The 24,071-nt window shown below is 40.8% G+C and overlaps 1 protein-coding gene across 4 annotated transcripts in view; it reads right to left on the reverse strand.

Annotated features, from left to right (window-relative positions):
- Positions 1-24,071, reverse strand: part of SNX9 (sorting nexin 9) — a 91,415-nt gene that overhangs the window by 40,467 nt on the left and 26,877 nt on the right. For 3 of the 4 annotated variants that reach the window (XM_027082518.1, XM_027082538.1, XM_027082547.1), the window contains exons 2-4: positions 12,262-12,348; positions 9,101-9,175; positions 7,756-7,878 (exon numbers count right to left, since the gene is read on the reverse strand). In XM_027082518.1, the coding sequence (XP_026938319.1) occupies positions 7,756-7,878; positions 9,101-9,175; positions 12,262-12,348 (285 nt within the window). Of the gene's footprint in view, positions 1-7,755; positions 7,879-9,100; positions 9,176-12,261; positions 12,349-12,954; positions 13,185-24,071 lie in introns of all 4 variants that reach the window. The other variant, XM_027082528.1, reaches the window with a different exon arrangement.

Here is a 24,071-nt window from a genome sequence, read left to right on the forward strand (position 1 = left end):
TTTCCAAGTAACTTTCTTTTAAAGAAAAACAAAACAAAACAAAACACTAGTCTGCAACTGCTGACCACAAAGACAATAGGTCTGGTTTTGTTATATTTTGCTACTTTGTTGTTACTTTCCTTCTTATATGACATCCTTGGGCCACCAGGATGAGTAAGAATCAAACTCTTACTTCTGACAATAGGCATCAATGAAAATGCAGTAAGATCTGGGCAAGGGCCTGTTTGGAAACGACAGTTAGATCGACTTGATTCACTGGTTTCCCAGTATGTTCTGCTGGTTTCAGGCGAAATAAGTTCTTCTGGTTTCCCAGTTCTTCAAGACATGGTCTAAGAAGAACTTTCACTGCACACATCATGAGACAACACTGGGAGAGGCTGGGGGCAGATGGAGAGATGGGCAACAGATGCCTTTATTTCTCTCTGTGCCCACTTGAACTAGTTCAGACTCCAAGGGTGATCTAGGTCTGAGAATTAATGAGAAAGTTAACTTATATTTCATCAAGGTTGCTTTCTGTTTGGCATTCTACCAAACCAGCAAACAAGAGTACAAAGAATACATAAAGGTTCAAAAGATACTGATGAGTAGGTAGAGCTCCCGCTGCCCACCTGGTTCCTGACAGAGGATGCCCAAAGTTCAATACAGGTCAACACGGACCATTCGGTTTGACAAGTCTACCAGGTAAGAAGAGTTGCTAATCACGGGCTCACCACCTTGCGTATTATCATCCCAGGGGAAAGGCTCTGGAAGCCTCATTCGAGGGCCCACCTCATTACCACACAAGGAAATCCTCAGTCACATACATCTACACCCTATCGGTTACGTTGCTATGGCCGATTACACTGCCATTCCCTAATATATAAGCCTGGAAGGAAAGGAGGGAAGGAGCTTCCAGAGTAAGACTTTGGCCAGGGATAAACAACAAAAATGAATGGAAAGTTACTGGTTTTGTGAAAGCTGAGGTTATGATGTTTTTGTTTGTTTTCTGAACCTTATCTGCATGACTGAGGCATAACTGTCTTTATCTGACATTTCTCATTCATGAAATGTTTAATAACCACGTGCCAATTGTGTTAGGAAGTGGGACTAGAAAGCAAATAATGGGATTCTATAAGCCGAGAACATTTCAATCAGTTTCTGACAAAGGTTTCTCGTTCTCAAAAAGGCCCACAGAAGGTATACAGTTGTCTTATGTGAAAAACCTAATTATTTCAGCTCAAAATACAGACAGAATTTGTAAAATTTCCTATTTTGTTATTTATAGATCTTTTGCTAAAAGCACATCATCTAATTCTACAGATGAACCTCTACTGATTTCAAAAACCCCTTATAGAAATATAAAACTTGTACATTCTTTAAAAAATAAGGCTAGATCATAACAACAGATTAAATCAATTTGTAGCCAGTCACATCAATACTACTGACTGGAAATTACTTCCCAAAAAGCTTAAATGACTTAACAGATCCTTTATTAATTCACATTCTGAACCCACAGACGACAATTCCAGGTATTTATTTTTTTAATAGAGAAAACTAAAAGAATAAGATTTGCCTTAAAAAATGGAAAATATTTGTACTAGCTTCGGAATTTACTTATTTTTTTAGCACAAAGTTTTAAAATAGGTAGCTTTATGTGCCAAACAGGATAATGCTATAAGTAGCAGAAGACAATTTGATAGATCTGTCTAATAAAGGTCCACATGAAATGGGCTTTTATAGACATTCCTCTGATGATGGGTTGGGCGTATAACAATGCTGACTGGCCCTTCACCAGGGCAGTTATAAGGTAAAAACAAAACAAACCCTTTGCTTTTGTCATTTGTTTCCTGTTAGATAAAATCAAATAGCAACAAAACATCCTAAAAAATAAATTTTGCCAGTGTGTATTTTTGAATGGGTCCCAGATGCACAAAGCAATCTTATGTAAGGCAAGGGTCTGGGATCAGGAAAGCATGGAAGGTTAACATCACCAGCCTAATTCAGTTTTGAAGAAAAATGTCAACAAATCCTGTATACAGATGTGCACAACCCTCCTTACAATGCCCTGTAACTGAGTAAAAGGGACTCCTGTGTGGCTGGGAGACAGGGTGGGGAAATGGAGAGAACCTTTGCAACAGGGGTTTTGTAAAGAGAAAGTCTCAGTAAGCAATTATGAGAAGTCCACAGCACTACAGACCTTATTTGAGATAATGAAATAATAAGCCTTTGTGAAGGTTTCTTTTGCTGATTTATTTTTAAATGGACTACAAAATGGCCTAAAAATGGACTTTTTTTTGAGAAATGCAAAAGCAAAATGTAGTTCCAACATAAAATTACTATTTCCTTCCTCATTCCTTAATAAATAAAAGTTCCTTCATAACAAATACCATCACACTGAAAATCTCTAATAATCAAAAAGATGTTATGTCCCTAAATACCCACTTAACTTTGAGCATTTGTTTAATATCCAAACTGTTAAAAATAATTAAACCCCTACTAAGTACCACGTACTGTTCTAAACACTTCAGAACTTTTTTCCATTTACTCTTTCCAACAATTCTTTGAGGTCTTACAGATGAGGAAACTGAGGCACACAGAAGCTAAGAAGCTCACCGTGAGTCACACAGCAAGTATGAGATCTGGGAATAAAATCTAGGCAAGGTCTGGGATTAAAACCAAGCGTTTTCCTGCCCTTACACATCTAAAGGATGCAGGACACTCCTATCAATAACTATGGCTTGCAAAGGCACTCAGGGTTTTAAAGTGGAATGAAAAAGAGAGCATAGGAAAAAAGCAACCTTTCAGAGAAACAGAAATGGGAAAGTCAGGAAGAGAAACTAGATTTGTGGGGAAATAATGAGTGATTCTGTTCATGCAGAGTCTGAGATACAGAGGAGACAGGCGGATAGCGATGCTGAACAAGAAGCTGGAGACTGAGCAAACTGCAGAGAAAATTCAACACTGGAGAGATATTTCTAAGGGAATCTTCTGCATGGTTAGAGAGGGTAGAAGAAGGAGACAGGTTGGAACAAAAAAGGGTAAGTGGATTGAGATTGTTCCATGGAGAGGGAAGAGGTGAAAAAAGGAAATATTTCTTAAATGTCTTCCGTGAGTCTGACACCACTTTATACCAGTGGCCTGGTCCTCCGATAGTTCAGGAAGCAGCCACGACTCTTACGAAGTGCAGCCAGACTGTCAACCCAGCTCTAACACCAAACGTTACACGGGCTTCCCACCGCACCAACCCACGTGGAGAGGGGGAAGGATGGGATGAGAAACCGTGAAACAGAAGAACAGAGATATAGCCAAGGGAAACTGGGATACAGGGTGATAAAGAAAGCAACAAGAATTTTAACAAAAGGAGAAGCAGTTTATTCCAAGTAGGTACACCTTTCTAGTCTAAAAAGCATAGAAAAATAAATCCCTCAAGTCAAAAACCTTCAGATAAAACATCTAGGTTTATACAACTTTCAATTAATGTTTAAGCCCCAGTGTTCTTTTAAAGGTACAAACAAAAACTTCCCATTAATTTCTCAAAAGTAAGTTCTGCAAAGAGGCAGTAATCTAAGAGTCTTTAAAAAATTCTACACTGAGAACCTTTTTATAATCAATGATATAATTTAAACACTAATAGCTGGGAGAAAACCCAAATGAGGACGGCTATTAACACATGTTTGGTAATAATGTCTGAGATTCATTTCCACCAGCGGGTTAATTCATTCTAGCGGCACAGCTACTAACAGGAAATGCTCCTGAAACTGCAAAATATCAGATAAATGACTAATAATGAAACCAGTAATAACCACTAAAAACCATTCTTCTTTTCTAAAGGTACTGCAATAGCTGTCCTCATCCAACTTAAAATCTGTAATAGAAAAAGAAAACAAGAACCTGACTCATTTCTTGGATATCCTTCAATAATTTTTCTACACAATTTGCATCTGTGGTGTGTATATATTTAAACACAATAAAGATAACATTACACATAGTGATATGCCTTTTTAAAAGCCCATTCATCCATATCTGTATATCTGAAGCTACCCTCATTCTTCTAAAAGCAGCCCTGCTTCCCATGGTGTGGCTGTCCTGTAGTCTATCTGACCAGCCCCTACTGATGAGGCACACATTCTAGGCTTTGTTGTTACAAGAGTGCTGCAGGAAACCTCTTCTCCTGCCCAGATGGCTGTGTTCTGAGAGTAGAGCTGTAAGATCAACTCAGAGTGCTGGGTCAAAGAGCAGATGCACCTCAAATATTAATATATATTATCAACCTGTCCTCCAAAACGCTTCATCGATTTATCCTTTACCAGCTTCATACCAGAATGCCTCTTTGAACACGCCTTTCTTCACACCAGGAGTGAAAACATTTTAATTCTCTGCTAATTTGATAGAAGAATTTCAAAATGAGCATTTTCCTATGTTTATTGGCTCTTCGTATTTCTTTTCCAATGAAAAATCTGTTCATATCCTTTGCCCATTTCTTCTGAGTTGTTTACCTTTTTCCTACAGATTTACAAGAGTTCTTTGTATATTAACAGAATTAGCTGACATCTCTGGCATGTTAGAAATTTTTTTCCTAGTTGAACATTACTTTTTAAAAAAATTTTTATTTATTTATCTTTGGCCGTGTTGGGTCTTCGTTGCTGCACGCGGGCTTTCTCTAGTTGCGGCGAGCAGGGGCTACTCTTCGTTGCGGTGTACGGGCTTCTCATTGCGGTGGCTTTTCGTTGCAGAGCACGGGCTATAGGCGTGTAGGCTTCAGAAGTTGTGGCACGCGGGCTCAGTAGTTGTGGCTCGCGGGCTCTAGAGTGCAGGCTCAGTAGTTGTGGCGCACAGGCTTAGTTGCTCCGCGGCATGTGGGATCTTCCTGGACCAGGGCCCGAACCCGTGTCCCCTGCACTGTCAGGAGGATTCTTAACCACTGCGCCACCAGGGAAGCCCCTTACTTTTTGCCTTAAATATATCAATTCTTTCCTTAATGGCTGCTAGAAATTGTGCTGTGCTTAGAAAGACCTTCTATATTCCAAAGTTAATGAAAAAAAATGTTACCTATATTTTTTCCAAGTACTTAAAAAAATAAAACAGCTCTATCATTTTTCAAATTAAATTGTTCCAACACATTTAAAGAATAATGCATTATACTCCTTTGACATTTACAGTTCTAGTCTCTACCTCAGCCAAGTGGCTGGACTGTGTTTTACAGGTAAAGGGTTCCCGTACATACTAGAGAGGAAAGAAAGAGATCATAACGGGGGTTGGGATGATGCACCAACATTATCTACCTCTACACCAGTCACTGCACTTACCTCTGTGACTGCTCAGTAAGAAGCTAGAACCAGAAGGTAGCCCAAGCAACCTGAAATTAGGAGTTTTAAGAAAAACAAAAGGAAGTGCTATTTTACATATTAAGTTATAAATAAATGTATGAACTAATTACTGTGAAATGCAGTATAGCTTAAAAATACAAAGTCAGTGAAGACTCAGACAAATTAAAAAATAACAGGCTCAAAATAAGTTATTCAAGAACACCTGCAGACGGATGTAACCTTTTAGCGAGATCTCTCTAAAAAGATACGGTTTAAAAGATACAACAGTCAGAAAGTTGGATAACCAGCAGCTGAATGTGAGGCTTTAACCTGCCTGTGCAGGAAGAAGGCCAAACTGAAAACAAGTGGTGCTGAGGAGACTCGAGGGATACTGACTAGAGAGTGTGCACAGTGTACCGAGCTGAAGGGGGGCCCTGCCTGCCTGACGGCAGAGAGGAGAGGCCTGGCTCCTCTGACACACTTATCTCCAAATAAAACTGTCCTCTGGGAACTAACACAACGCCAGACTAACTAGAAAGGCCCAAGAGGCGTATCCCTGGAACAAAAATAGTATTTTCTTACTGACATTCAGAAAATGAAATAACGGGCACACCTGACAGCCACATTTTTAAAAGCTGCCAATTAATAATGGTATTTATAGAACGTACCACAGTTTTGGCCCATTTAAGTTGTTCTCACATCCTGGATAACTGAGAGCATAGACGGCTGCTGAAAGTATTTTTATTCAAATGTTTTAATTAATTCATTATGGTCATGCTTTCTGTATTTTGTTACTCCTTGTTTTGGTTCATTTTTTTCTTTGCTTTCAAAGGATCTGATTAGATTTAATGTCAGATTGGATTAGTAAAACCTAACCTCAAAAAAAAGTCAGTTATATTTTCTTCAAGATAACCTGGAAGAAAAAAATTACACTTACGCTGATCAGTTTATATTGTTACATTTAAATACTGAGGAGTCTTCTTCGTAACATAAAATTTGAGCCTGATTTTGAATTTGTGTTTATGAGCTAAAGTACTTCAGTCTACCTTGAGATATTTGCAACAGGTCCCTGAATTAAAATAAGATGAATATTCCCATCTTTTGTTTCCTTCACTTATTCTATGATCATCTCATTATAATTCCATTGAAATGTCATTTTTACTTAATGCAAACCCTTTCACTGATGTTTTTGTAAAACTCAGTGACTCTCAGCTGGGTTGACTTTGCCCATTTGGCAACAACTGGAGACAATTTTGGTGACTGGAACCGGGGTTGGGGCAGCGGTGGGGGGAGGCAGGGAGAGCGGTGAGTGCAGGCCGGAGACGCAGCTAGTCATCACAGGGAGGGAGCATCAGGCCCCAAACGTTAACAGCTCCCAGGCTAAGAATCCCTGGTAAAACGCCAAGTAAGGGTTAGCTACTATTTCTTCGCCCTTTATCATAATGGGGGTTGGGATGATGCAGCCACATTATCTACCTCTACCCCAGTCACTGACCAATATCCTTACGTATTACAGATTAACAAAATATGGGAGAATGCTCAACTCTGGTGATAACCTCGCCTCTGAATTTTAAATATCCGAGCCAGACAATGTGTAATTTAGGATGTCCACAAAAGCTATTTAAAAATGTATAAAATCTGCAGTTAACATATGGTAACAGTACTTTGAAAAACTCTCTTAAAAGGTTAAGATATAAATATGCTGTAAGCAAATAATCATAAGTGATATGATTATTAGGCTTTACCTAATTTAAAGCCTTTTATGTAGTTAAAAATGTCAAGAAGTAACATCTCCTAAAGGCCATTCATTTCTAAAGATGTAGGAGGCAGTAACATTTCCATATCCATCTTCTCAATTTTCTTACAGACACTGGCTCTGGATAATCATTGAGCAATAACCGAACCAGGCAGAGTCACCCGAACTGGTCAAATTCCTTAAAACTACTGTGAACTTGCAGCATAGTTTTCTCAAATTATCCCATTCTTCTAAGTTTTCTAGAAACAGCACCATAACGGTACCAACTGCTGGATCTACAGCCACTTGTACATGCACTGCATCTGCAAGAGGGGGCTCGAGCTGAGAGTGCAAGTAACGTGCCAAGGTCACAGAAATCAGGTCCTGTTCCAGACAGACCTTTGACCCTGACCGCTGCGCCTCAGCAGAGGACCCTTTTCCTTCCTCGCCCTCAAGTGAGAGGATATTCGCAATCTATGGGGTCTGTATTCATACCATGCCAGACTTTTACAAGCAACTCTCAATGAACACCCCCGCCTTCTAGTTAATCATCAACTCCAAAAACAGTCTTTGTTAAAACCCAGCAAGAAATGCCACACAAATAACACGTCAACAGCTACTCTGTTTACGCTTTCAAGGAACGGCAATAGCTATAATGCAGCACAAGCTTTCACAAACGTGCTTTGCGCTCAGTAAAGCCAGTCGCATCCAGCAGGATGACGGGGTAAGAGTTACCTGGTTGTTACTGGCAGCTGATGAGCTGGCTTGAGCTGTACTTGCTGAGAGGGAATCGAGGAAGGCTTGGTCGGCCACTGAATTTCCACAAGAAAACTGATCTTTTCCATCACTGGGCAAAATCTGAACATGAGAAAGAACCACAGTTATCTTCACAGATGAGAGTTATTTCAGAGTTAGAGCCCCTGAGGGCAAGCAAGAACTGTCAACTAATATGGAAAAGGGATTTCTATTCTTAAAGGGTTAGCAAGCCCAAGAAGATGTCATAATTCCTTTCTGTCAGTATGCAGAATTCTAGAAATGCAACTTATGCCAGTATCAACTTAAATTCTCCCATTTTCCTCATTCTTGTTAATTTTTAGGATCCTGAATACACAGTGCACAGAGGTCAAACACGACATAAACATGAGACACGTGGACTGGGTTCAGGGGCCTGGGAACCCTCTGAAACTGTCTGGAAAAGGTGGGGTGTCTGAGATTTCATCAGATTCTCCGGAGTGTTCAAAACTCCCCCAGCCAACTCTCAGTCAGGAGCAACAGACAGCCTTCCCATTCTGCAGGCAGTGCCCAGCACACATCCTCCCAGGGCACTATTTCTCTCTACTAGAGGGGAGCTCAAGGCAACTTTGTTCTTCATCTCACTCCAACTTTACTCACAGGGCACCAGACAGCCTTAGTTTCTTTCTATCACCCAGGATGAGAGGCAAGCTCACCATGCACCCAGGACTCAGCTCAGTGACCTCTGGACAACCAGCAGGGGGTGCCAGGAGGCTGACTCAGAGAGGGTTTGTCAGCTGAGTGGGTGTGTCCCAGGCAGGGAGGGCTCATTCAGGGGCTGTGCACTATCCTTGGCATCTATCACAACAGAGCTTAAACCAGGCAATAGCTCACAGCAGCCCATCCAAGACCCTTCGTCCTTGGGAGTGGGAGAAGGAACTGAGAGAGATGTCCTAAATTAGCACAGGGAGAGGAAAGCTACTTCAAACAGTCTGCTACTTAAACTTTGTGAATCAATTCTACAGTAAACAGTATTGTAGGCAGCAGCTGCTACACAATATTAGCAAAGGGAAAAATAGAGACTTTTATTCAGAATAATTAAAAGTTGCTATCCTTGGAAGGAACTTAATCTAAATATTTGAAGTCACTCTTTGGAGCCTAAGTCTATAGGTAATATTTCTTCTTGGTTCTACTTCAATGTATTTTCTACATTTTATATAATCAGCATGTATTACTCTTACAATGGAATTTTTTCATTATCTTCCAGTCCTGTCCTTTAAGTTGATAATTCATAAAAAGATATATGACAACGACCAGATTTAATTAATAAATGACAGTAAGCTCTTACCTCAACGTAGTCTGTGGGAACAAGCCCTCGTTCTCCTTTGCTGTTTCTTCCTTCCAGCCATCCTCCACCAACATCCTCAAAAAGGTTAAAAAAAAAAAAAAAAAAGATTATAGTTGGAATTTCCTGCAGTTTCTTTTTTTTTTTTTTTTTGGGCCTCTCACTGTTGCGGCCTCTCCCATTGCGAGCGCAGGCTCCGGACGCGCAGGCTCAGCGGCCATGGCTCACGGGCCCAGCCACTCCGCGGCACGTGGGATCTTCCCGGACCGGGGCACGAACCCATGTCTCCTGCATCGGCAGGCGGACTCTCAACCACTGTGCCACCAGGGAAGCCCTCCTGCAGATATTTTGCTCTGGGAATTGTTATACATAAAAAAGTAGGGACTTCCCTGGTGGCGCAGTGGTTAGGAATCCGCCTGCCAATGTAGGGGACATGGGTTCGAGCCCTGGCCCGGGGGGATCCCACATGCCGCGGAGCAACTAGGCCCATGCGCCACAGCTACTGAGCCTGCGCCATAAAGCCCACGTGCCACAACTACTGAAGCCCACGCGACTGGAGCCCGTGCTCCAAAACAAGAGAGGCCAGCACAATGAGAAGCCTGCACACCCCAGTGAGGAGTGGCCCCCGCTCGCTGCAACTAGAGGGGCCCACATGCAGCAACAAAGACCCAACGCAGCCAAAAATAAATAAATAAATAAATTTATTTTTTTAAAAAAAGTAATTAATATTAACCTTTTCATTCCTGCAGAGCTAACGTTGTTCAAATTTTTAAATTCTTAAGCCTTCTCTTTACATCAGAAAATGATATAATCTAAAAAGAAAACTCAAACTTGAACAACTGATCAAAAATTGAAAAACAGTCTATTAATAGAACGCCATCATTTTGTAGTTCCTTTCTATTTACTGGTCTGTGGTAGATCACAAAAATGGTTTGCAGCTCTGACTGTCGAGAGGTAGAAAGCAAAGGGGTAGAGGTAGAATGCACACCCCTACTTCTAGAATCTGGGCTGTCCTTTGTGACCTCTTTGGCCAACAGAATGAGGTGGAGATAATACGGGGTGAGTTCAGAGCTGGCCTCTAGAAGCTTTGTACACTTCAGCTCGCTCTTCTTTCCCAAAGAGCTACTATGAGGATAAATTTGAGTTGCCAGATGATGACAGAGACAAGGCCCAATCTCCCCGTTGCCAGCTAACCCCCAGCAGGAGAAATGCCAAACAGATGAGGCCATGTTGGAGTACTCTGCCCCCGCCCTGCACTGGGTGACTGCAGACCCACGGGCGAGCCCAGGTGAGGAGAACCACCCGCTGACTTGTGGATTCCCGAGCAACAGCCATCGATTATCTGTTTAAGCCGCTAAGCTCTGGGATTGCCTGTTGTTTAGGAAAACTAACTGGTCCATACTCCCTTAGCTCTCCTGGATAAGTAATATTAATAAACTAAATATCAGTAATAACATACTCTATAACAGGATTCCCAGTTTTCAACGTTACTTCAGCAAAGTCCTACTTTTTCCTCTTAAAATAGTAAGGGTTATCTTAAATTCATGAATCATACCCTAATTAGTTAATACCTACCTGAATCTAGATGACATATTCTTTTTAAAAGTCATTTTAAGCCACAACTTTGTCCATTTCTTGACCACAACAGCAACTTAAATACTATTTTACCAAGAAATGAAGAATGCTTCTTCATTTAAAAAAAAAATCAATAGTAGATAAAAGAATCTTTAATCTCTTCTATGATTAAAAATAGAACCTATTTACTTATATATACCTGGCATATTATATAAAACGACATATACTTTTTATAACCAGTAATTTTTTTTTTAATCTAAAACATACAAAATAGGTCTAAAAAAATACTATCAACATTAAGAAACCGCAATCCTCTTGGTCATTCCTTGTTCTCCTTCCTTGGTCTCTGTGCTGCCATAGTCCCCACTCCCTCCCACCTGGTGGAACAGGTGCATCTCTTCCTTCCTCTTCCAGAGTCTCCTTGGCCTTCCTGGTACCTTTCTTGACATGCTTGCTCAAAGATGTCCAGGGAGCCAGCCTATCTCCAGCCCTCAGCTCTAGCTCTGCAATTCTATTTCTAAACTGATGCAAAGCTATACAGGGTTGATTATTTATTAGTCTTTAAACTCAACATTTAAAAAATAAGCTCTTCTTCCTGACTTACGTACTTTAATAAATTCATTTGCACCATTCTCTTGGGTGTGAAGGCCAAAAACCTCAGGGGGATCCCCGACTATTTCTCACCAATAGTATCTAATGAGGCACCAAGTCCTCCTGGTCTGACTCTCCAGAGCCTCCTGCATCCATCTTCTTTCTACTCCTATCGCTACTACCCAAGGTCATGATCCTAGGCTCCAGCCACACCAATTCATTCAATACACCTCCGCTAGATTAACTTCCTTGAAGTGCAGGTCTCATCATGTCACCTCCCTACAACAATATCAACAATAAAACCAAGCAAAACCCTTAAGTGAATCCACTGCTTCCCAAATGAAATCCAAGGCTGTAGCCTGGCTTCAGGTCCTGTCTGGTTTGGCTCTAAGAGCCTGTTTTCTCAGCCCACCTCCTACTGGCGTATATATACCTATACTCCTGGGACGCTTGTTTACTTGCAGTGTCCCCTGCAGAGAAGAAAAAGCAGGGCTTACAGGCCAGTGGATGTGGTTTTGAATCCCGTTTTGCCACTTACAAGCAGAAGGGTCTTGGTCGAGTTACTTAACCTCTCTAAGGCTCATTACCCTCATTTGTAAAAAGAGATTAAAAATACCTACCTCACACAGTTCACAGAGAAAATACATCAAAAAATATATGCATAGTACTTAGCCAAACACTTGGCTCACAGGCCATGAATAAATGGTAGCTGAGGCTGCTAACCAACACTGGTCACTTTCTGATCCCTATACCTGTGTCCAGCTGGGATCTGTCCCGGATGTCGCTCCAGTTCTGCCTGATGGAGCCCCATCCAGCTTTTTTTAGGGGGTCTTAATTGTTCTCAGTGTTTATGTAATAGATTATTACTTCAATATCAATACTTCACAAGCAACAGGAAAGAAATTCATGTGGGTCTGAATGATCAACCTGTTAAAAAAAAAATAAAATCTTAAAAATAAGTCCTTAAGGGACCGATTTAAACCTAACAGTTCTCTTACCGGATTTGTAATTGTGATGATTTCTCCTTCATTAACTGTCAGTTCATTATTTCCAGGTTCAGCAGCAAAATCATACATAACCCGAGCCTATTGGAAGTAGAGAAGAAAAGAGGAAGTTACAAATGTAAACGTAACAGTCAAAAAAGAACCACCTATACCGTTCACTTTGTAAGTGTGCTGGTGTGAACAACACATCATGACCGTGACTGCAGTTGTTTTGCAAGAAAGGAAGACATAGTACCAAAATGATTCATCAGCCCTATCTGTGAGGAAGAATGAAACCAATGGTGAGAGCCCTGCTCTGCTCTGGAAACAGGGAAGGTTTCTGGTAGCTGCCCACACTGCATTTAGACATCGGCCCCCAACGTACTGAAAATAAACCCATTTCATCAAGGGGAAAAGAGCATAGCCTTTCTTTTAGGAGGTAAGAAGTAGAAATACAGATACTGTTCATTCTGGGAACACGCAATCTCAGGGCCTGAGGGATCTCCACGGACACATAAATATGTACCCACATCAGATTCATCATCTTCAGATTAATCCCTTGCTATGAAAACTCTCACTGTTCTTTATCTAGGATAAATTTTGAGAGTGCAGCATCCCTGGCCAGCTAAACGCAGAAATGTAAGATGTGGGCAGCAAGATACATCCATACTCTTCTACCAGAATACTTCCTACTATACGACGACTTACCTAGGGCTCTGGTATAGTGGTCGGGTAACCTGAGCAGCTGTGATTTTCACACTTCTCCTTGCAATGGAATCTGAATTTCATAGAAAACAGACTAAAGGGAAGCTGTTCTGGTTGATGTGAGGTGGGGTTGCCCTTTCAGGGTCTTCCTGAAGCGGATCCTTGAGGCACCAACCCAGAGATGTGGGTTCCTTGGAATAACTGCCAGGCACGTATTCCAAGAGAGACAACCACTGTTGTAAAAATACAAATACTTTACATATACTTTTATGATATATAATAAATATATTACATATATTTAATCCATTTCAAATTCTAAATAACTGTCTTTCATGGACTATCTTATAGAAGCAAGTCCACCTTATAAATTGGAGGCCACATGAACCTAGCTAACATGGTTTGTTTTAAAAGTAATTGTCCTATGAGGCAAAATGAAGTCTGCCTACAGGGCTAGACAAACTAGCCTAATGGAACTGCATTCCTTTAACAAGTATTTGCTGCACACCGACCATATGGCAAGAACTGTGCTGGCCCTTTTGCTGGCCAGGGCTCTTTCTCCACACCTGCTTAATGAGTCTGAAATCCTTATAACAGGAATCAAGGATTCACCTCCTGTGATAAAAGATTAGGGGGAAAAAAATCCCCAATACTAATTTATTTTGAAATACATCAAAAATAATAAGATGAACTGATGGAGGAATATGTGATAAAGCAGGTACAGTAAGTAAAATGTTATTTATAGAATCTACAAGATAGTGGATTTACAGTGCCCAATGGAAAATGAGTTCAACTTCTCTACATGCTTGAAATTTTTCATAATAAAATGTTGGAAGGAAACAAATGGTAGTGTACAGTCTGTCAGTCAAGAAATAGCATCAGGGATTCCGTGGTGGCGCAGTGGTTGAGAGTCCGCCTGCTGATGCAGGGGACACGGGTTCGTGCCCCGGTCTGGGAAGATCCCACATGCCGCGGAGCGGCTGGGCCCGTGAGCCGTGGCTGCTGAGCCTGCGCGTCCGGAGCCTGTGCTCCGCAACGGGAGAGGCCACAACAGGGAGAGGCCCGCGTACCGCAAAAAAAAAAAAAAAGAAAGAAATAGCATTAGATCCTTTACTGCTATAGGCTGGGAGGCTGGGAAGAGGGACTGAAAGCCAGGCTCAGGGACAGTGAGAATTCTGGAAGCATTCCAGTTTTCCATAGGTCACTACAAAGGACAACGACACCAAGCCGAGGTATGTTCATCACACAGCTGCAAAAGTAGATAAGAGTTCTGCTTGCCACGTTGGGGACTATTTTTTTAAAACATGCCACACCCACCTCAATCCCTCGTGCAATGAGGGCAGATAGGAGATAAACGCCTGAGGAGGGAGACAGGGGTCCCCAGGACAGGACTCACCCCCCAGGACAGCGAGCTTCCCGGGGAGGGGCGGGGCCTGGCAAGCTGAGGAGAGCCAGATGAGGAACCTGCTTTTTGTTCCTGTTCCTTAAGAATCCTGGTTAACAACTTTTTTGATCGGGTTAAACCCAACTAACCCGCAGATAGAGAAAACTAAAGCCTCTTTTTACTAAAGTTACAACTTGGTGAAACAGAATGTGAAACAAGCCAAAAATTAAAAAATGGAAAATCCCTTACACATTTAAGTATTACTGAACATTTACCCGTGGAAAATGTCTATAAACACTATAGGTTTATTTAACACGTTGGTTTAGGACTTTTTTTTTTAACCTAGAGATGCTTCTTAAGAATTATAACTGAGACTAACTTTGGAGAACAAAAAGATTTAAGGGCTTCCCTGGCGGCGCAGTGGTTGACAGTCCGCCTGCCGATGCAGGGGACACGGGTTTGTGTCCCGGTCTGGGAAGATCCCACATGCCCCGGAGGGGCTGGGCCCGTGAGCTATGGCCGCTGAGCCTGCGCGTCCGGAGCCTGTGCTCCGCAACGGGAGAGGCCACAGCAGTGAGAGGCCCGCGTACCGGAAAAAAAAAAAAGCACGTCCCCAAATGAGCGTGAATGTCAACAGGAAGGAAAAAAAAAGGCCATTCAGCCTATAAGAGTAACTCTTCTTACAAAGTTTAGGCCAGACTGGAAACCTCCGGCACCCTCCTATTATCCACTCCTTCTCTCTCCTGTCCCTCCTTGGCTTCCAGGTTTCCTCACCTTCCTGCCTTCACCGCCACTACAGGACCCACACAGATAAAGATGCTGACCTCGACCTCAACTGCCAATCTGCCCAACTATTTTCTGATGTGGTCTTTGAAAGAAAAGGTCATTTTTCTACACCGCCTTTTCCAATGTTAGCTGTACATTAAAAAATGACTCCAAGTATATTCAAGAGCTAAATTTCCACACAGTAGATAATTTCATACCGTATACTGAATACATACCGTCAACCACAATTAATCTCTTCAAACAGCGATTTCAAAAAGTATTACAGAGGAAGCGAATGGCTGGTAGATAGCAATCCTATATATAAGTTATTTTATCTAGATATAGTAAGATAAACAGTGGATTCACAGCTTTAATCTAAGTGTTCCAGGCGCTAAGCGTTCCAGAATTCTAAGTATGCCACACACACCTGTCTGATGTGTGCAGAACCCATCATCCTGAACATACCTCATTCTTTCGGACCCATGCTTTAAACATCTGTTACTTTGCTCCACATCCCTTCCTTTTGGAAACTTCCTGCCTGGCTCCAAATGACTGGTGAGCATATAAGCCAAACAGGGAAAATCAGAATGCGACAGGGATGCTGGGAGAGTGGGTCTTTTTCTCTGAAAATGTTGCCGGCGGCTACAAGTCTGAAGAATGAAGTGGGGGGAATGCAGAATGGAATGAGGAAGAGAAGCAGTATCCTGATGAGAGCACCTGAAGGACAAGCCCAAAGCCATTTCTCCCCTTGTGGACGGTTCACTCACAGTAACGAGTGCATCTCCTTTTGTGCTTATGAGTTCAGACTGTCAGTTGCAATCTAGAGAGTCCAAGTTGATACAAACCAATAATCCCAAACCAAAGAATTTTTTAAAAAAACATCCTAAATAAAAAAACACTGTACATAAGTTCATTGCTGTATTTCCTATTTTGCAGAATAAAACCTAAAATGTACAATAATAGAGAATTAAACAGTTCCAAATAGCAAAAAAACTGGCAGCAAAAAAATTTCATATGGGGGTTAGAAGACAAGCTCCCATTCTTACACATCTACTTCTTTCACATAAATCACAATTAAATCTTGGGAAAAAGCAGTAAACCTTCAGCGATGCAGCTCTCCCATCTTTAAAGCAGAGACACTCAATCAAAAAAATGAGTAAAATATGTAAACCTTCAGAAATTCGGGGACTGAAGGATCCCTTATTAATCTGACACCCTTGAGAACTGAAGTTTTGCATGTAGGTGATATTTCTATAAAATTAATTTATCTTTTTAAATGGCAAGCTTGTTTTACTTAAAGATACTCTTGACACTTTATATAAAATTTACATATTTAATGACCTTGTCTCTACCTAATCCACAAGATCATCAGAAGAAACAGAACTCACTCTAACAGACCCTGAGAGCATTATTATACCACTGATATATGTAGATGTATTTGTCTTTTTTATAAGTGGTTAAGGCGTAAATGCTCTTCAGTTTCTATCAATCTGTGATTTCAACAGCCGTTGCTAAATCCTGGCCTGTGCTTGTTCCCTTGTTATTTTGAATCAAATAAAGAATCTTAAATTATCCCCGTAAAATTTCATCTTCTTAGATTCAGCCCATTGCTCCAACCTATTAAGAGTTTTCTGAATTCCTAAACCACCATCCAATTATCCCTTATCCTTTTCTGCTGAGACATTAGAAAGCCTGATAAGCATGCTTTCCATAGTTTCACCTGTGCCATCAGTAAACTGTTAAAATATGGCACCGCTGAGGTCCAAGACAGCTGCACATGATAAAAAAAACTCTTTCCAAGGAGACATGGATCAATTAATTATGTTTTGGGCATGTTGCTCTTAAAATTTCCAAGTAAGGAAATAAACTTGGTTTGTTTCCTTAAATGTTTACAAGCAATGTGCTTGATAAACTATTCAGGATTAGAGTGAATAGACTGAGATGATTGAGTTCTATGAAGGTTTTATTTTAACAGTTGTTCTAGTAAAAGATCTTTTCCCAGTAGAAGAATTTTCTAAAAAAGAACTGGTAGCACCCATCGAGAATGGCTGAAAATTAATTTTCTTATGTAAAAATTTCAAGAATAAACTACCAGTAAAATCGATATGTTCTTTTAAAAATGTTTTTCCTAAAAATGGGTTTGTATCTGTCATCCTGAAATATGATGCACTTAGAGGAATGTTCTAACTGGTCAACCAGACAAGTAGCTTGAGAAACTTCCAAGGCAAACAGAAATGTAAACAGAAATTCATTGAGTGTAGGAATATATTTCCAAGAAACATTTAGAATAATCTTAAATCTGTGTGTAACAAAGGGCAATTATACAATCGCAAGGGGGAAGAAATCCTGAATACTTACAATAAACCAATCAAATTGTACCATCCACTTCCATGTTACTCCTCCCAGCCTCTATTCCACTCATGCACAACGATTCTGGGAATACTTGGACCAAGGGAATCCTCCGAACTGAGGCCATGTTGTAATCAAGCAGCTGGAGGTTGGGATGATTTTAAGAAACTTTCTACCCAAACTCACCCAGATCAAAGCTTCTTTATGTGTTTTATAGAAGAATAATCAGAAGAAAGCATTAGTTATTTGATGTGGTGGCATCAAACTGGCCATATCACACATACCATCACTTTCACCAAAAATCACTAAATATATAAAACATGAACTACAGAAGAATCTTTGCAATTCCTATCACAAAGTTTTAATCTTAAAAAGCATCTAGAACTCAAGAAAAAGCTCAGCAACCCATCAGAAAAAATGGGCAGAGGAATACACAGCTCATAGAAAAATATAAATGGCCCTTACACCATTTATGTGTGAAAAAAGTGCTCAATTCCACACATAAAGGAAGACAAATTAATTTGGTAGATGTAGCCACAGTTCCCTCCACTGGGGACTGTACCATTTAAACCTCTGCCAGCAATATATATGAATGTAATGGTTCTCCGCAGTCTCACAAACAGAATCAATTACCCAACTTTTGCATTTCTGCTCATCTTATAAGTGAGAAATTCTACTTCAACAGAGTTTTCAAGATACATTTACCCTTAGATCCAGAAGTCGCATTTTGCGAATCCATTCTCTAGCTGCACCTGTGCACGTGTGTACAAGGTTATTATTTAGTGCAATATGCAAAAGCAAGGATGATCCTGAAGGACAGTTAATAAATGAAATAAATGAAAAAGGAATAATAGAATTAGAACATCGTTTTTCAATCCTTGATAATTTAATGCATCTAAGCACAGTGCATCCAAAAGACAACCAGACACTACTTGCCTTCTGATGGAATACAATGCCAGTCACATACTTGAAAAAAGAATTTGAATCTTATTGACCCTCTAGATCCTAGTACCAATTTACAAGACATACAAAGGAATATATTACACTCTGCAATGAGGATGCAGTAAGAAAATCCAGACGTAGGAAATCACAGAACCCATTTTCTCTAACAAACAAATCTCAAAGACAAAAACAAGCCCAGGTATGGGGGCAAAGAGGAAGGGAAGTGAGGGAACTTATAAATTGAGAGGCTTAGACAATTGATTATGACTGCTATATATACCTCATTTGGATTCTTATTTTTTTAAATCTATTTCTCTTCATCGTACTCGTTTTTTCATTTTTTAAAATTGCAATACAGTTGATTTACAATGTTTCAGGTGTACAGCAAAGTGATTCAGTTATATAGAGAGATTCTTTTTCATATTATTTTCCATTATAGGTTATTACAAGATATTAAATATAGTTCCTTATGTTATACAGTGGGTCCTGTTGTTTATTTTATATGTGGTGTTGTGTATCTGTTGATCCTAAATTCCTAGTTTGTCCCTCCCCACCTTATTTGGATTCTAAGTCCAACAAAATGCAAAAAAGATGATAATATTTGAGACAATTGAAAATTTGAACACTTAAGGGCTCTGAGATATTTTAAAGTAGTCAATTTTCAAGTATCAAAATAGTATTGTGGCTATATTTTTAAAGGACTTCCCATCTTTAGAGATACCGATTAAAATATTTACAGATGGAGTGATAAAGTATCTGGCATTTCTTCAAACGTAATGCAAGAGCAAAGGAAGCTGATGGGGTCTAGACAAAACCAGGTGAGTCAACAGTTGCCAAAGCTGGGGGATGGGTACAGAGGCTTCATTATACTATCCTACTTTTGAGTATGTTTGACTTTCTCCATAATAAAAAGGATTTTAAGGAAACTATAAAAAGAACCAAAGGAAATCTTAAGTGAGTTTTTAAAATAATCTTGCAGTGGAGGAGGACTTTAAGTACAGAACAAAATCCTGAAGTCCTTAAAAGAGAGAGATGGAGAAACTCCTCTTCTCCCAAAATAACACATACCTGCCTTGCCCGGCAAGAGCCATTGTGAACAAGATAAAAAACAAATGACAAACCAGGAAAAATATTTACAGTTTTTATCACAGACTAAAGGTTGGTTCTCCTACTCTATGAAGGGTAACTACAAATCAGTGAGAAATAAAAGGCTCTTAAAAATGTAAAACCTCTCTTATAAAACAAATATTTCCCATCTATCGATTGGCAAAAAACCAAAGCTCTGATCACAACACTGCGTGGGTGAGGGTACAGGTGCAGGGAAACAGGAATTCTTACGTAGTGCTGATGGCAGTGAGAGGCAGCCTGGTAACGCCTATCAAAATCACAAACACGCAAACTCTCTTCCTCAGAGACTCTACCTCCAGGAATTCCTCCTCTAGAAATACCCATTTGCAAAAGGTTATTCACTGCAGCACTGTTTACAAGAGCAAAGGACCAGGCCCAGCCTGAAAGGTAGGGACTGGTTAGTCAAGTAGGGCACCTCCATGGAATGGAATACCATGTACTCCAACAAAAAAGAAGAAGGGTTTGCTTATTTTTCACATGTGGAATTATCTCTAATGTACATATATTAAGTGAGAAAATAAAGCAAGGTATAACCATTGTGTTAAAAAAAAAAGGAAGAAAATGTACCTGCTTGTGTATGTATAGGATATCTCTGTAAGGATATAGAAGAAATTGATAACACTGCCTCTGAGAAGACAGCTGGCTGAGGGAAGGGAGGAACAGGAGAGGAATTTTCAGTGTTATCCTTTTCATATCAATACCTTTTTAAGTGTGTGTGTTTTCTTAACATGAACTTATTGTTTAGTCAAAAAACAATTAAAAGCACTGCCTTGTATCTTTACCCAGGAAGCTCATAATCTTGTTGAAAATACCACACTCTATTTGAGAATGTTTCCCCAGTTACAACAGAACACAAAATGCTCCAGAGTTTAACTCAAAAAAAGGCAATTCGAGGGCTCCCCTGGTGGCGCAGTGGTTGAGAGTCCGCCTGCCAATGCAGGGGACACAGGTTCGTGCCCCGGTCTGGGAGGATCCCACATGCCGCGGAGCGGCTGGGCCCGTGAGCCATGGCCGCATCCGGAGCCTGTGCTCCGCAACGGGAGAGGCCACAACAGTGAGAGGCCCACGTACCGCAAAAAAAAAAAGAAAAAAAGGCAATCCGAATCTGTATTAAAATCTACACATTTCTGGAGTTCTCATTCTGAGTACTGTTATTTCACTATATATATAGATACACACCCACACACACTCACAGGCACTTTTACAACAATAAAAAAATATAATGAAGTTAAAAAAGGAAAAGTTAGAAAATATTCCTCTTCTCCCCAAAGGGCACAAGTGCTAATAGATCTGAAAGTATCCTTAAAAATGTTCTGCATTTGACATGTGCATTTGCGCACACACACACACACACACACACACACACAGAACCCATCAGAACCACAGTACACATAAGCCTCTATATTTCACGTTCGCCTCTACATTTCATGTTTTATTCAATCTTAGGATTCTTCATATCAGCACATCTACCTTGTTCTTTTTTTTTGTTTTAATTTATTCTTTGGCTGCATTGGGTCTTCGTTGCTGCGCGTGGGCTTTCTCTAGTTGCGGCAAGCGGGGGCTACTCTTTGTTGCAGTGCACAGGCTTCTCATTGTGATGAGTTGTTGCGGAGCATGGGCTCTAGGTGCATGGGCTTCAGCAGTTGTGGCACGAGGGCTCAGCAGTTGTGGCTCACGGGCTCTAGAGTGCAGGCTCAGTACTTGTGGCACGCGGGCTTAGCTGCTCCGCGGCATGTGGGATCTTCCCGAACTAGGGATCGAACCCGTGTCCCCTGCACTGGCAGGCGGATTCTTAACCACTGCGCCACCAAGGAAGTCCCCTACCTTGTTCTTTATCACAGCTGCAAGGTTACCAATCTACTACTCAACCTCCAGGGCAAAGCACAGGAAAACCTACTTAGCTGTGGTTAAGAAAATAACCTCACCCCCACTCCAAATTAAAATAGCTTTACTGTTTTTCCTGATTATAAAATGACATGTGCATTGTAGAAAAAAAGGTAAAAGTTTAACAGCAAACAGTACCCCAAATCCCAAACCTCAGAGACAACAGGTAGGAAACATAAACATTCCCAGGAACTGTGTCTGTCCCTGCCACCCCTGCCGCCCAGCACTGTGTGTTGACAATGTTTTTCATTTCTCCCCCAAAAGGGGGATGAAATGTAATTATTGGCAACACGGCGATTATGAGCTGGCTCTGGAGCCAGACCACGCAGGTTCAACTCCCCACTGTACCGTTTTACCAGCCTTGTAAACTTGGCTCAATTTCTTCAAGTCTCTGTCTCAGATTCCTCAAGAATATGATGAGGCCAACAGCATGTGCCTTGTGACACAAAGGGCTCAATTAATGTTAGCTATCATGACCTTTGGCTTTTTTGAACATTATATATACATTCTGCATGTGCTAAAAATTGTTGCCTAACTGTGTCTTCTTTCCAGCCCACCATGGGTTCTAGAACTGGCCTGAAAGCTCAAAGGAAAGAGCTGAGTGTCGTGTTACTTTTTCCCACAAAAGGCGGTTCTCGAGTCTGTTACTGCACCAGATTATAAGAGAACCAGACCCACCTAAGGGGGGTCAACCTGAAACAGCACCCCCCCATGTGTAATTTGTGTATGAAGGTAGGGGTGATCCAGCAATGCTGACGGTGGTCCACGAGGAATCCCTCAACCCCGAGCATTTGAAAAAATATTAGAATAATGAAATTCAATCAGGAGACCAATTTTAAAATAAAGTGGCAAAAATCAATAGTTTCTCTCTAAATAATAACTTGATTTTAAAAAACATATATATAAAAATATATAAATAATTGGGGGTTATTCCCAAGAGCAACCACAACAAAAAAATACAAAGCAGAAGCGATAACCAAAAGCATGAAGAACCTTAGCAAAGAAAATCTTATCAATAAATCATACCATGTTCCTGAGAACAAAGGTAAAACACCATAAAGATGTCTGTCTATAAATATAATACTGTTTCATCTAAAATCCCAAGGGGATTTTTTTTCTGAGAAATTGTGAATGAACTTGTCCCAAATGTATTCTGCTCACTTAAAAAAGGGTACCTGAAACATACCATGACTTGAAAAACAAAGAATGACAAAACTTCATTTTCTGCACTTTAAGGCCACAAACAAAAATCAATAGCCAGAGACCGTATGTTAAAGATTTTAAACTTTTTTTTTTTTTTTGCGGTACACGGGCCTCTCACTGTTGTGGCCTCTCCCGTTGCGGAGCACAGGCTCCGGACGCGCAGGCTCAGTGGCCATGGCTCACGGGCCCAGCCGCTCCACGGCATGTGGGATCTTCCCGGACTGGGGCACGAACCCGTGTCCCCTGCATTGGCAGGCGGACTCTCAACCACTGCACCACCAGGGAAGCCCAGATTTTTAACATTTTCATCCAGCTCTTTAATACAAACTCAGCATAGTTTCCAAAATGGCACAAAGTACCTTACTTATTTTCCTCATTAGGTTGAAAGATTAAACTGTCCCATAAAACAAATTCCTGCTTTAGCTATTAGTCTCCTTTCTCTTATGCTAGTGATCACCAGCAAGTACTACTTAGCCCTTTACTACACTGATTACTTTGTACTGAATATTCCAACAATCCCATTTAGAAAAAAATACACTATCTCATAAAAGTTAAGAGAAATAAGTCCCCACAAAGGAATCTATCAAAATATTCTATTATACTCAGTGCTTCGAATGCCTTACGTGGACTGAAATTTCCCCTAAATCCATTTTTTTCAAACAATACCGAGTCTCAGAAAGCTCGCTTGTGTGCCGGGGAAAGCACAGGAAGGGGATCCACGCTACAGTGCAGTCTTTACTGCTATCTGGAGACCCTGTGGATAAACTGTGAAACACTGAACATATGCAAAATGGCAAAAAAATAAACTTGTGCCCTAGAACTTCATCATTTTCCTTGTGTAACCTGAATCAACCGAGGGTCTTTTAGGATAAAACTATTAAAAGGAGGGGTTAAAAAGGCTACAGTACAGACCAACTAAAATAGAAGAGAAAAACTAGAACATAAAATGAGTAAGTGATATATCAAAATCTAGTAGTGAAAGCAACTAATCACGGGAACTCCCTGGCGGTCCAGTGGTTAGGACTCCATGCTTTCACTGCCAAGGGCCCAGGCTCAAGCCCTGGTCAGGGAGCTAAGATCCCACAAGCCTCACAGCACAGCCAAAACAACAAAGAAAACAACTAATTAAAATCAAAGAGCAAAAGCCACAATGGGGTAACTGGTATTAGACTTGCTCGGTTACCTCATACAGACAAAAACCTCTAGGAAACTGGGAAAAATACACAAAATAACAGGTTCCAGATACCGGGCAAAAGGGCCGCACGGGAGAGGGAATGCTGAGAGAAGGGAAGCATGAGATGAGCCCCATGAAGGCTCCAGCCTTCTGCTTGGTGGCCCTCTCTGACACACATGCTGGGAGAAGCAGGGAGCTCCAAGCAGAAAGCATAGGTCCTGCTAAGTGGAAGAGACAGAGACCAGAATTCCAGGAGGCTAAGGCAGCTGAAACCTGAGGACAAACTACCAGAAA

The sequence above is a fragment of the Aethalodelphis obliquidens genome, unplaced genomic scaffold (genome assembly GCF_003676395.1).
Source record: "Aethalodelphis obliquidens isolate GAN/ISIS:26980383/991018 unplaced genomic scaffold, ASM367639v1 scaffold3, whole genome shotgun sequence".
In the NCBI taxonomy this organism is placed as follows: Eukaryota; Metazoa; Chordata; class Mammalia; order Artiodactyla; family Delphinidae; genus Aethalodelphis; species Aethalodelphis obliquidens.